The sequence below is a fragment of the Hyla sarda genome, chromosome 1 (assembly GCF_029499605.1).
Source record: "Hyla sarda isolate aHylSar1 chromosome 1, aHylSar1.hap1, whole genome shotgun sequence".
NCBI lineage: Eukaryota > Metazoa > Chordata > Amphibia > Anura > Hylidae > Hyla > Hyla sarda.
Window position 1 is genome coordinate 364,482,814 of NC_079189.1, and position 13,988 is coordinate 364,496,801.

Below are 13,988 nucleotides of genomic sequence, written 5' to 3' on the forward strand. Positions count from 1 at the left end.
GAAACCGTGAATTGTGCGAGTGGGATTAGCGGTCACGCTTGCCATAAATGTAGCAACTATTACTTCTAGACCTCTTTATCTTTTATGATTTTCCATGCCAGAAATTACACTGAAACCAATGTATCTCTGTATTAGTTATTATGATATTACTAAATTCACCCCTAATCTCTATGTGTGGCAAACATGATGTTAGATATCAGATATTGCACAAAGTACCAGACACATTTATGACATTAAAATGAACAACGTGTACAATAAAATAAAAAAAATTACAAACTTAGTATATAACATCTCACATGATGGGAAATCCTAAATGAAGAACAGGGTAGTTTCAACATACAGTGATCCCTCAACTTACAATGGCCTCAACATACAATGGTCTTTTCTGGACCATTGTAAGTTGAAACCAGACTCAACATACAATGTACAGACAGTCCAGATCTGTGAAACGTGTCAATGGCTGGACAAACTGACCAATCAGAATGGGCATTCACTGGTAAAACCCCTGTATTACTGAAGCGTATGCACTGACTGATGTCTGGTAGCGCCCCTCTACAGTACAGGGAGGTATTACATGTTCTGTACTACTCATTACCTGTATTACTGAAGTGTATGCACTGACTGATGTCTGGTAGCGCCCCTCTACAGTACAGGGAGGTATTACATGTTCTGTACTACTCATTACCTGTATTACTGAAGTGTATGCACTGACTGGTGTCTGGTAGCGCCCCTACAGTACAGGGAGGTACTACATGTTCTGTACACTTTACCTGTGCCAGGATTAGCTGCTCCTTTGGACACCAGGTGAGGGTGGCTCCATGTTACTTTTTTAGGACATTGCATGTACTGTACAGGACCCTGAAGAAGCTCCTGTCCTCTACATAGACCAGTGCTTCCCAAGCATTGTGCCCCAGCTGTTGCAAAACTACAACTCCCAGCATGCAAGGACAGCCAACGGCTGTCCGGGCATGCTGGGAGTTGTAGTTTTGCAACAGCTGGAGGCTCCATGCTTGGGAAACACTGACATAGACAGTGATTTACAGCTCCCATCAGATCTTTCTTACTTTTATATGTAAGGATTTGCTTTATCTATATTAGTTATCTACTTATTTTTCTTTAATCCTCACTTTTTCCTATTTTTGGCTGACATTTTGGTGCCTTCAGAACCAATTACCAGGTTTCCATAGAGTTCTGGTCTCAACATACAATGGTTTCAACATACAATGGTCATCCTGGAACCAATTAATATTGTAACTTGAGGGACCACTGTAGTAACTTTTTCTGTTGCCTACCCTTGAGAGTCATGCTTGACACTTGATATAGGAAAACTTACACCTTGTGTACCTTGTCTCACGCAGTCCTTTTTTCTTTTCTTACAATGTATGAAATATTTCAGAATCATACTGTTAAGCGTAAAGAACTATCTGAGATCATGAGAAATATCCTTGCTGCTTATACTAAATTTTAATTTGGAATTCTAAGGGCAGAACCTGAACCACACTACAGAATTTCCGAGCGGGATTCCATTTTGAAATTCCGGTGCAGCAGAGTCCAATTGCTGTCAATGGAATACCCCTGTACAGTACATACTGCAGAATTTTGGCTTTGCCTCAAAAACTGCAGTGGTTAAAAAAAATACTACCATGTGTGATGGCAGCTTTATAGAAAGATCATTATTTGTAAATGCCCGATATTTTTCATGATTTTAGCAGTGAGAAAAACATGACAGGATTATGCAGGATTATTTTCTCTGCTAAAGTCTTATCGAAAGCTGATGTGAACATAGCCTTATGTGAGCTTAAAGGGGTACTCCGGTGAAAAACTTTTTTTTTTTTAAATCAACTGGTGCCAGAAAGTTAAACAGATTTGTAAATTACTTCTATTAAAAAATCTTAATCCTTCCTGTACTTATTAGCTGCTGAATACTACAGCGTAAATTATTTTCTTTTTGAAACACAGAGCTCTCTGCTGAGATCACGAGCACAGTGCTCTCTACTGACATCTCTGTCCATTTTATGAACTGTCCAGAACAGCATATGTTTACTATGGGGATTTCCTTTTACCCTGGACAGTTCCTAAAATGGACAGAGATGTCAGCAGAGAACACTGTGCTCGTGATGTCAGTAGACAGCTCTGTGTTTCAAATGGAAAAGAATTTCCACTGTAGTATTCAGCAGCTAATAAGTACAGGAAGGATTAAGATTTTTTTATAAAAGTAATTTACAAATCTTTTTAACTTTCTGGCACCAGTTGATTTAAAAAAAAAAAGTTTTCACCGGAGTACCCCTTTAAATGGAAATGGTTGGTTTGCTGTAGCCATGGTCAGCAGCAAGGCTACAGATGTTTGGTATATCTGCCAGATAGCTGCAGGTCTTCCACATTAACGAGAACATTAGAAATTCTTGTTCTGAAATAATTTAAGGTCTGCGTCTGGTGCAGATCGGGCAAAAGTGGCAATGTTTTTGCGAATCCTGTGGTTTGTGTAAAATATTGTCCCTTTTGGCCAAACTGTGGCATGCTCACCGAGTGGGGGAGGGCTTCATATGTGGGAGTGTGATTTCATAAAAATGGTGGGGTGGCTGTCCCTAAACGCTGAATATACTGCCATTTACACCATCTAATGGGTAAATTGTAGTGGAAATGTACATCAGCTCTGAGCCTAACTTAACACTGGTGTATTAAACACCGGTCTTGGTAAATTTACCCCAATATATCTTAATAAATAAATAAATACATTACCGACTCATATCTCTTCATATCAACAAGGAAGCGCCAGCTGTCTCAAAATGTGTAAATGATCTTCACACCTTATTAATAAACCCTGTTATACAGGTGAACGCAATTATCAACATCACAATATAAATATTCATTGCATTTAACCCGTCTGAATCAGTTTTATACGAACATTAACTTTTTTTTATTTAAATAATATAATTGCTCTGTGAAATAATATTAGGACTATTCAATTACATATTTCTCAACAGAGCAATGATCTACAGTCATGTACGTGGGACGTAAAATGATCCACATTTTATTTTATGTAAACGTGTCCTTTTAAACTTGGGAAAAGTTTAGAGGAAAGATAACATATATACTTAATAGTGTTAGTTACAGTAAAGACATTGTCATCCCAGTTGTGTAAACACAGTTAGCCGGAAGCATCAGTTCAGAAGCCAGGATGACGTATTGTAGACCCCATAAAAACTGCAATATGAATACAGTACCTGTCAATATGCAGAATGATGATTACATGGTCAGTAACAATAATCCAGCTAACGTAAGCTTTATCATTAGATCTACTGTTATATATGTTTGAGAAACGCCAAAAAAAGAGACCAAAATAGCCCAACCCGTACCCAGCTCAATAAATGTAAATAAATAAATGGGTTAAAAAACTAATATGAAAACCGATATGCGCACAAATTGCGCCTGAGATAACCCCAGTCAAAATCTATTTATTATTAGTTTATTTTAACAGTTACAGAAATAAAAATATGGAATTAAACAGTTTATTACCTCCTACTCCTTGTAGTTTTACCTTTAAGACACATATATTAATTATTTTATACACCATTTTTATCCAAATGTTTTATTCTGTCCTTATGTGTAATAAACTGTTGATATAATGAATTAATAATAAAATATATATTTTTTTCACATGAAGTTATTATTTATTTTATGACTTGATTTTGACTGGGGTTATCTCAGGCGCGCTTGGTGCGCATATCGGTTTTCAAACTCCAAAAAAGGTTGCCTGGTTAGGCCTCGTTCACATTGCAGTTGAACTCCCCTAAACGGAGTTCCGTCAGCTATTCGGTCAGAGTGACAGGAGTTTAGAGGAGAAAAAAAACGGTGTATGCACTTTTTTTTTTTCTACGCTGAACTACTGGATCCCCGAATCACCCTATTCAAGTGTTGGCTCATCGGGGACTTAAATGCGTCCCTTAGGAACCGGCAGTGTCCGTTATGTTCCTTTTCAGAGTCTGAAACGGAACACAGAGCCGAACAGACCGGGACAGAAGACAATGTCAATGTGAACTTAGCCTTAAAGGGGTACTCCACTGGAATTATTTTTTTTTTTTTTTAAATCAACTGATGCCAGAAAGTTAAACAGACTTGTAAATTGCTTCTATTTAAAAATCTTAATCCTTCCAGTACTTATTAGCTGTTATATGCTCACAAGAAGTTCTTTTCTTCTTGAATTTCCTTTCTGTCTGACCACAGTGCTCTCTGCTGACACCTCTGTCCATGTTAGGAACTGTCCAGAGTACAAGCAAATCCCCATAGCAAACCTATCCTGTTCTGAACAGTTCCTAACATAGACAGAGGTGTCAGCAGAGAGAATATATTCAAAAAGAAAAGCACTTCCTGTGGGGCATATAGCAGCTGATAAGTACCGGAAGGATTGAGACTTTTAAATAGAAGTAATTTACAAATCTGTTTAACTTTCTGGCACCAGTTGATTTAAAAAAAAAATGTTTTCCGGTGGAGTACTACTTTAATGCTAAAATGGCTAGTAATTCCCCTTCAGTAACATTTGAGAACCATAATATTAAGTTCAAGAACAATGGGGGAGATTTATCAAAACCTGTGCAGAGGAAGAGTGGTGCAGTTGCCCATAGCAACCAATCAGATTGCTTCTTTCATTTTCCACAGGCCTCTAAAGAGGCCTGTGGAAAATGAAAGAAGCAATCTGATTGGTTGCTATGGGCAACTACACCACTCTTCCTCTGCACAGGTTTTGATAAATCTCCCCAAATATTCTTTGGACTGTTTTCATCCAAAACTAAATTGGGTTGTTTGCAAATGTCATGTATAGCATTTGCTGTCACAAAAAAAATACTGAAAATATTGGACCAAATATTGCTGAAATGTTTTACCTTTTCTTTCTTTTACATATAAAACAGCTATGTTTTGAGGCGGCAAATACAAACAACAAACTGTGTGTGTGTGCACAATAACTTCATTTGCTTTCGGTATGGAAACAGCAGATGTTGGTCATGACAACTAGAAAACATCTATTTGGTAGCTTGCATAAATGATTCTTTACCATATATCTAGACATATAGCCCAGAGCTGAATAGAAAATTAAATATAACAAATCGAAAAAGAAAGGTATAGGCTCAAATCTGTGATCTCAGCTCTCAGGCCTAGTAAACAGATCCCCCCAGTTGAAATGGGTCTTGTATACGTGAGGCCAGTGTGTTATGCTTGCAGCCCGTAGGCTCGTCTTTCTCATTTCTATAAGCAAGGTAAACAAGTTCAATACAACAACAACAACCCGAATCGAAGTTGTTACATCTGGTTCCTCTTCTGGAATGGATCATTTCACACTTTAATAGATATTCAGCAGCAATTGTAGGTCCTAACTGCACCAAAAAATGCATGCTTGACATCCCCCTTCCCCCGCATCACAATATTTGTGGTGTGATATTGTTTAGTTCTATGTGCAAACCCTTGGTAAACAGAAGAAAGAATATCATGGCCACATTGTCATTGTGCAGGGAGGCGTTTACATCTGACAAACAAACAAAATAATTACATATAAAGACAAAAAGATGGCGCCCTTTATCAAAATGAATGGTCTCCGTATACATCCAACCTTATGTGAAGCTCCCATGTCCTTAATGGTAGCTATGTTATTCAACCACGACATGGATACACTTTATTGTGCAAATAAGCCACATTTGTTATTTGGAATATATCTTCCTATGAGCTAGCGGAGCCAGGTTCAAACATTTTCATACCTTGTATGAAAGAATTTAAGGTAGAATTGTATATTGTGTAAGAATAGACGTGGTCAATCCCCATACATCCTATGTAATACCCATGACCAGCTACTTGTAGGATGCCGCCTGTTAATCCTATTGCAATATTCTCCACGGAGATTCAACAGTGCTTTTTTACAGTGAACACCACAGAAGCACACATAGTATAACTTAGAAATTCAAGGTGACCCAGAGCTTCATGCACAGCCTTCCGAGTTGGAACTACGTTTCAGTACTGCTACTTTAGTATTGTGACACATGCATTAGGGCTTCTCTGCAACATATGATATTAAGAACTGGCCAATTTCGTGTGTTAGCGCTATAAGTGCAAGAAACAACTGTATAATATCAGTAAGTAGAATATCCATAAACAGTAACTTAATAGCCTTCTACGACTTACTCCTTAGAAACCAGTTTCAAGCAGGACACCTTCTGAGGCTCAATATAGCACACAATAAGATGTAAGGTGTCTTCCCGACATTGAGAACATGTATTAGCATAGCTAACGGTGCAACGTGTTGCCTTCAAAGTCACAATTTTCTGTAAATTACTCAATTCATGGGCATGGAGAAAATGGTCAAAAAAAATAAAAAAGAGTAGTATTCCTGGAGATGTTTCTGAAAACACAAAGGCAGCACTAGGAAAAGAACCACTGGTGAGGCAAATTGTCCTCCATGCATGTCGTGAAGTAGCAGAGAGGCCATTAGATGTAAACTGGTTGCTCCTGTGCAGTCAGCAGTCGGTACATGGCTGCTGGCATTGTCTTCATGTGTATCTATGAGATAGAGAAATCATTCAGTGTATTGTTACAGCTTTCATGGATGATCTCATATATGCTATCACCAAACACATGGAAAATCATGACATACAAAGTTATAAGATACAATGGCCCTGATTTATCAATCAGCCTGAAACCCATAGCAACCAATCACAGATCAGCTTTCACTTTACCAGAGCTCGTCCACCTCTGTCCATCTTAGGAACTGTCCAGAGTAGGAACAAAACCCCATAGCAAACCTATCCTGCTCTGGACAGTTCCTGACATGGACAAATGTGTCATCGGAGAGCACTGTGGTCAGACAGAAAAGAAATGTTAAAAGAAAATAACTTCCTGTGAAAGGATTAAGATTTTTAAATAGAAGTAATTTACAAATCTTTCTGGCACCAGTTGATTTAAAAAAAAAAAAAATTCCAGCGGAGTACCCCTTTAACTATGTGCGACAACTATTGTGTGTTCCTTTGTTGTCCATAGCCAGAGAAGGTTCTCAGCTCACCTGAAGTAGCACGCTCCATGCTTGGATGATGCAGGACAGCAGGAGGCACTTGCAATAGTGGAACAGAAACAGTCAAGCACAGTATGGCAGAATCCAAAATGTATTTCATATAGATGTGCAGGCTATAACAAGAGTAGACAAGTGATGCGCTTCATTCTATATATGAGTAAGGATGTCATGGGCACCTGAAACGTGTTACTTGTCTACTCTTGTTGAATCCTGCACGTCTATAGATTTATTTTATCTGCAGACCCTGTGCTGGACTGTTTCTGTCACCACTGCTGGAAGGTGATCTGTACAGGACAGAAAGTCTCAGCGTAGGTTTATGCATTGTGGCCAGAATGGAAACTGCAAGATTTCAGGATTAGGTTAAAATACAGAAAGGAAAATGGAAAAATAAAGCTAACCAAAGATTCTTTTTCCTTTTCATCTTTTAATAGTCTTTTAAAAGTCATTCAATTGCACACACTGTTAAATGCAATGCCATTGCATAGCATCGATCAGTGTTACTGGCACTCTGCTTTTACAGACTGCCCAGGGCTGCCTGTATGCACAGAGCACCAATGTGATGGCACCGAGAGAGCTAAGGGCTCTCTGGCCATCTTCTTAGCTAATCGGGACCCCGTGAATCAGCTATCCAGAAACTTTATTTTAACATATTAAAGGGTTTATGCTGGGCATCGGCTAGAACTCTCAGGTACTTACAGGGTAAGAAGCATGCTTAGCTTCATGCACTCGGACAGTCCTGTGTCCTTAAAGGGGAATTCCGGATGTCTGATCGCAGGGGTCCTGCCACTAGGGACCCCCTCAATATCTGATGCAGCACCCACCTGTCTCAGCTGCACGAAGTGATGATCGCTCCGTGTCTGAGGACTCACAACCCCGGGGCCGGAGTATCGTGATGTCATGACTCCGCCCCCTTGTGACATCACGCCCCGTCCTCTCAATGCAAGAGGAGGGGGCGTGGTGGCTGTCAAGGGGGTGGAGTCGTGATGTCACGATACTCTGAGGGTCATGAGTCTTCAGACATGGAGCAATCATCCTTTGGATAGGGGATAAGATATGTTAGGGCCGGAGTACCTCTTTAAGGTGTTATAGATATGGTTAACATACAAAACTTATCTAATGTTAACAAAGGTGTGAGAAAATAAATAAATACATTGAATTTACTAATATATACTTTTTAGAAGTTGTGTGACATTTTCTATTTTTGTTAAAGGGGAAATATTATCAATATATTACCTATTTGATAAATTGAGAAAAGAATTTTACTGATGTTGCTGATTTCTAATTTTCCATTATAATATATAAATTATTAGATAATCCTGAAATCTTACAGGTTTCACTTTTCAGAATTCTACTTTTCTATCACATGAGGGATTACAACGAAACATAACACCTACAATAGGGGTTGTGCTCAGCTCCATTACGCCTCATCCCTGCATAGTGACCTTTGCACAAGTAGCATAACATGCCTAGACAGCTCTCCCATAGAGTCAATGAGCCAGCTCCAGACTATTGTTTTCTATGATCTATATGACCACTAAAAAGTATATTTCTAAATGCTGTTCAAAAAAGCCACAATAAGTACAACAACGTAAAATAAAAATTTTACAATCATAACATAGAAAAAATTTTTAATTTTCAGTATTTGTCATTAATCAGTATAAAAAACTTTTAGGTGACACATTCCCTTTAAAGGGGTTATCCAGGAATCAAAAACATAGCTAATTTCTTTCAAAAACCGTACTCTGTTTCTCTCCAGGTTGGCTGTGGTTCCGCAGTTCAGTTCCATTGAAGTTAAAGGGGTACTCCTTTTTTTTTTTTAATCAACTGGTGCCAGAAATCCAAACAGATTTGTAAATTACTTCTATTAAAAAAGAAAAATCTTAATCCTTCCAGTACTTATTAGTGGCTGTATACTACAGAGGAAATTATTTTCTTTTTTTCGATTTCTTTTCTGTCTGTCCACAGTGCTCTCTGCTGACACCTCTGTCCGTGTCAGGTACAGTCAAGAGCAGGAGAAAATCCCCATAGAAAACATGCTGATCTGGACAGTTCCTAAAATGGACAGAGGTGTCAGCAGAGAGCACACCGTTGAGACAGAAAAGAAATCCAAAAAGAAAAGTATTTCCTCTGTAGTATTCAGCAACTAATAAGTACTGAAAGGATTAAGATTTTAAGTAGAAGTAATTTACAAATCTGTTTAACTTTTTGGCACCCGTTGATTTAACAAAAACATTTTTCCACCGGAGTACCCCTTTAATGGAGCCAAGTTGTAATACCACACCCAACCTGGAGACAGACAGGGAGCAGTTTTTGAAAAAAATTAGCTGTGTTTTTCAATTCCTAGATAACCTCTTTAAGGCTGGGTTCACACTACGGTTTGTCATTATGGTTCCCGTATACGGCTGGGAGGAGGGGTGGGTGGGGCTTAATCGCGGCGCCCGCACTCAGCCGTATAGGGAACCGTAGTTAATGTATGTCTATGAGCCGACTGGAGTGAACAGCAGCCTCCGGTCGGCTGCTTTTTCTCCCGTATGCGGTTTCCCGACCGCAAGCAAAAACGTGGTCGACGACGTTTTTGCTTGCGGTCGGGAAACCGCATGCGGCCGAAAAAGCAGCCGACCGGAGGCTGCGGTTCACTCCAGTCGGCTCATAGACATACATTAACTACGGTTCCCCATACGGCTGAGTGCGGGCGCCGCGATTAAGCCCCGCCCACCCCTCCTCCCAGCCGTATACGGGAACCGTAATTACAAACCGTAGTGTGAACCTAGCCTAACCAAGCTATTGGTTAAAACATATACTGGCATTAAACAGACCAAACATAGTCAAAAGCAACCCCGAAACAAAAATTTCTAGGCAGCACTCTATACGGATGAAAAAAAAATATTCCTGAAAAATCCAAAACTTAAAATAAAACCGTAAAGAATATAGGAGAAACATAGTCTATGATTAAACACCAGTCAGGGCCTGAAATGTGTTAGTTGGAATGGTGTTTCTCCTACTGTAATTCTGCATTGCTGCATTCTTTTACCCTGTTTCCATGAAGATTTTTTTCTTCAATAAAGAATATAGGTTTTTATTGCTGAGAGGTCTGAATTTTCTGAACTTTTTTCTGCTATAAGTTGTGGAGAATGACTCCTGTGTACCTCTAAAGCCTAGGTGAGCTGACCATTATTTATTTTTCTCATAGTCACAAGTAGACTAGCTTTGGTCTATTGAACCCTATGGCTATGCTGTGGGCACTCTGCAGTATACCATGGAGTACCTTTTTGATGGTATCCCAATGTATACCTGCAGCAAAACATGATATGAACACCCCTTTAAATGGCCATCTGATTCAGCTAAAATAAGTGAGTTCTGACAACTTCCTAATCATAAGAATGGCCGGCTGTAGAAAGTGCCACGCTGAAAGCCGCTAAGATGCTCTTTACAGGGCATCCACATGCAGCAGAGAGGGATTGGTGCTGCTTGCTGATGCCCCGTACACACACTGCAGCTGCATGTCGATGCTCTATTACAAGAAAGAGCAATGTGTGGGGGGGGGGGGGGGGGGGGGCTCACCGCAATATAATATATAGATGTAACTCAGTGCAATACATCATACTACCAAAAAACAGCTGCCACTGAAAACAAGATGCACGCCACTAGATTTACAACAATATCTTTATTGGTACAAAACAGCAGATCAAGTTAACAGAAATATTAAAACCATTTAAAAGGCTCCTAAAGAGCCACAACACAGCCTCAGAGCAGGGCCATAACCCCCTGCTCCGGGTAAATGACCCCGTCCTACTGAAGATGTAATATTAATAAATAGTGTCGGCTCAATGTGGCTACAAAAGACAAAATAAGGGCACGGTAAACACCACAATAATGTCCACACGGGCCTGCGACACATATGCTGTAACAGAGGATGGGGTCACTGTGTCGCAGGCCCGTGTAGAGTACATCTTACGTGTGGTATTGTATATACTGCCAATAGGGCAATGTCATAGGCTATCATTGCATCCTAGATAGAATTATTCTTCATGTTACATTATTGTGGTGTTTACCGTGCCCTTATTTTGTCTTTTGTAGCCACATTGAGCCGACACTATTTATTAATATTACATCTTCAGTAGGACGGGGTCATTTACCCGGAGCAGGGGGTTATGGCCCTGCTCTGAGGCTGTGTTGTGGCTCTTTAGGAGCCTTTTAAATGGTTTTAATATTTCTGTTAACTTGATCTGCTGTTTTGTACCAATAAAGATATTGATGCTCTATTACACACATCAATCCACTGCACACTACAAAGGGTAATTTTCTATGTAGTAATGCTGAAATAGTAACGTACGTATGCGCTTCTTCTCTCTTTTAATGTTTGTCCAATGTTATTACTTAAAGGGGTACTCCCGTGGAACACTTTTTTTTTTAAATCAATTGGGGCCACAAAGTTAAACAGATTTGTAAAGCACTTCTATTAAAAATAATCTTAATCCTTCCAGTACTTTTTAGGGGCTGTATACTAAAGAGAAATCCAAAAAATAAATGCATTTCCTCTGATGTCATGACCACAGTGCTATCTGCTGACCTCTGCTGTCCATTTTAGGAACTGTCCAGAGCAGCATATGTTTGCTATGGGGATTTTCTTCTGCTCTAGACAGTTCCTAAAATAAACAGCAGAGGTCAGCAGAGAGCACTGTGGTCATGACATCAGAGGAAATGCATTTCTTTTTTGGATTTCTCTTTCGTATACAGCCCCTAAAAAGTACTGGAAGGATTAAGATTTTTTAATAGAAGTGATTTACAAATCTGTTTAAACTTTCTGGCACCGGTTGATTTAAAAAAAATAAGTTTTCCACGGGAGAACCCCATTAAATATATGTAGACACCAATTAGCAATAATAATGTGTCTATATAGCGTAAGTATTTCCCATCTCTTTCTAAAACTGTGATGACTAATGATTATAAAAAAAATAATATTGCCCAATTCTCTGTTTCCCAGTAGATCCTAGGAATGAAATACTCATAACACCTAGTATGCACCTTGTCTAAGATAATGCAGCCAAATAAGTCAGCAATGAGGACAGTTCATGCCTTACCTCACCAACTGCATTGGAGAGAATATGAACGATCTTCTCATGAGGGGTTGCTACAACACTCTGTCCATTAATTTCTATGATACGATGACCCACCCGTACTCCTCCTCGTTCTGCAATACCTCCTCGCATCAGGCTGCAAATCTGAACAAGAGAGAGCCATACATAAGCAACATGGAATATACAAAAATCATTTGTTATATCTTAGTCTCGGCTGGGAAAAATCAGCAATACAGCTCAACAAATCCATTCTTGGAAACTGCTTACTACTTGTTTAAATAATAAATTTATAGCATCTATTTTTCTATAAGTTTCTATTTTTTCTATAAACTCTTGTATATTTTTATTTTTTATTTTTAGTTATTCTTGGCAAACTGCAGATAGACCACTAATGCTGTGAAAGACAAAGAAATATAGCATAAAACTCTGGAATAATTACACCATATTATCCATTCCATGCATTTTAATGAGGCTGTTTCTGCAGCAAGTGCATATATTTCTTCCAGCGCTATGCCGGTGATATTTCTGCGACAAATCTGCTGCATGTGAATATATCTTAACAGAAGCAGTGGCAGTGCCTGTCAGCATAACAGAATGTCTGGGATTACTTTGGCATACTTCATTCTGGAATCGGCACCTGCGTGGACGTGGCAGATAATACGATTTTCTGCCCTCTTTATATCTTGACTCAATCCTTTATATAAAGGGAGAAGACCCAATGGTGATTTTATAAAACAAATTTCACTTCACACCAAAGCTGCTGTGTTCAGGATCCTCACATTGGAAAGCCGTTCTTTTGCGTTTTTTCCCGGTTAACAAAGTGGCTCTAAAAGGGGTATTCCGGGCAAAAGCATTTTATCCCCTATCCAAAGGATAGGGGATAAGATGTCTGATCACGGGGGGGCCATGATCTCCCTACAGCACCCGGAATTCTATGGGGGGACTGCGTCTCTAGTTTCGGAAACCTCCGGGACTGGGGACGTGACGTCACGCCACGCCCCCTCCATTCATGTCTATGGGAGGGGGCGTGACGACCGTCACGCCCCCTCCCATAGACATGAATAGAGGGGGCGTGGCGTGACGTCCCCAGTCCAGGAAACCTGGAGGTTTCCGAAACTGGAGATTCAGCACCCACATAGAATGTGGGTGCTACAGGGAGATCGCAGGGGGTCTCAGCAGCGGGCCCCCAGCGATCAGACACCTTATCCCCTATCCTTTGGATAGGGGATAAAATATTTTTGCCTGGAATACCCCTTTAATGATTAAAAGTCAATTTACATCTCATTAGTTCTGTAGAGTCGCTACTCCATCAGGCTTCATCCACGCGGTTGTACTGCAGCGAAATGCTGTAATGTATAACAATAGATCCTAACAGGAAAAGCCAGTGAAACGGTCAAAAAGGTTTGGTAAAACATTTTTGGGGGATTTCTGCGACAGAACTCAATTCCCATTTTGGGGTTAATTATACGGGCAGGGTTAGTACAAACAAATTCATGGAAATATATTATAGAAAGGAAACTGGCAATGACTACCAAGTTATTGAGTACAAGGATGCTGCATATACCAGTTGTGACCTTTGCCTCCTGGTCCTGGGTTTAGCTGCAGTCAATCCATAGCCTTTAGATTTCAGGTCGGAGAAGGTTAGGACCCCTACGGATATTAGTACAGGAGTCCGAAATCTTCCATATCTACTATTCACCATTACCGCACTTAATATAACTCTATAGCAACCATTCAACATTCCAAACAACCTGTACACTAGAACTTGTATTCGATATCAATCGAGGTCCCCGTGGTGGGGGAAATTAGAGATCCAACCTTTGTAAACAATTCTTTGGATAAAAGGAAAGTTCCAGGGA

The 13,988-nt window shown here is 39.7% G+C and overlaps 1 protein-coding gene across 2 annotated transcripts in view; it reads right to left on the reverse strand.

The window, feature by feature from the left end:
- Positions 1-4,714: 4,714 nt before the first annotated feature.
- APBA1 (amyloid beta precursor protein binding family A member 1) overlaps positions 4,715-13,988 on the reverse strand; it is a 179,017-nt gene continuing 169,743 nt past the window's right edge. For both annotated transcript variants that reach the window (XM_056523056.1, XM_056523055.1), the window contains 2 exons: positions 12,133-12,273; positions 4,715-6,543 (listed from right to left, as the gene is read on the reverse strand). In XM_056523056.1, the coding sequence (XP_056379031.1) occupies positions 6,472-6,543; positions 12,133-12,273 (213 nt within the window). In that variant the 3' untranslated portion in view covers positions 4,715-6,471. The remainder of the gene's footprint in view (positions 6,544-12,132; positions 12,274-13,988) is intronic.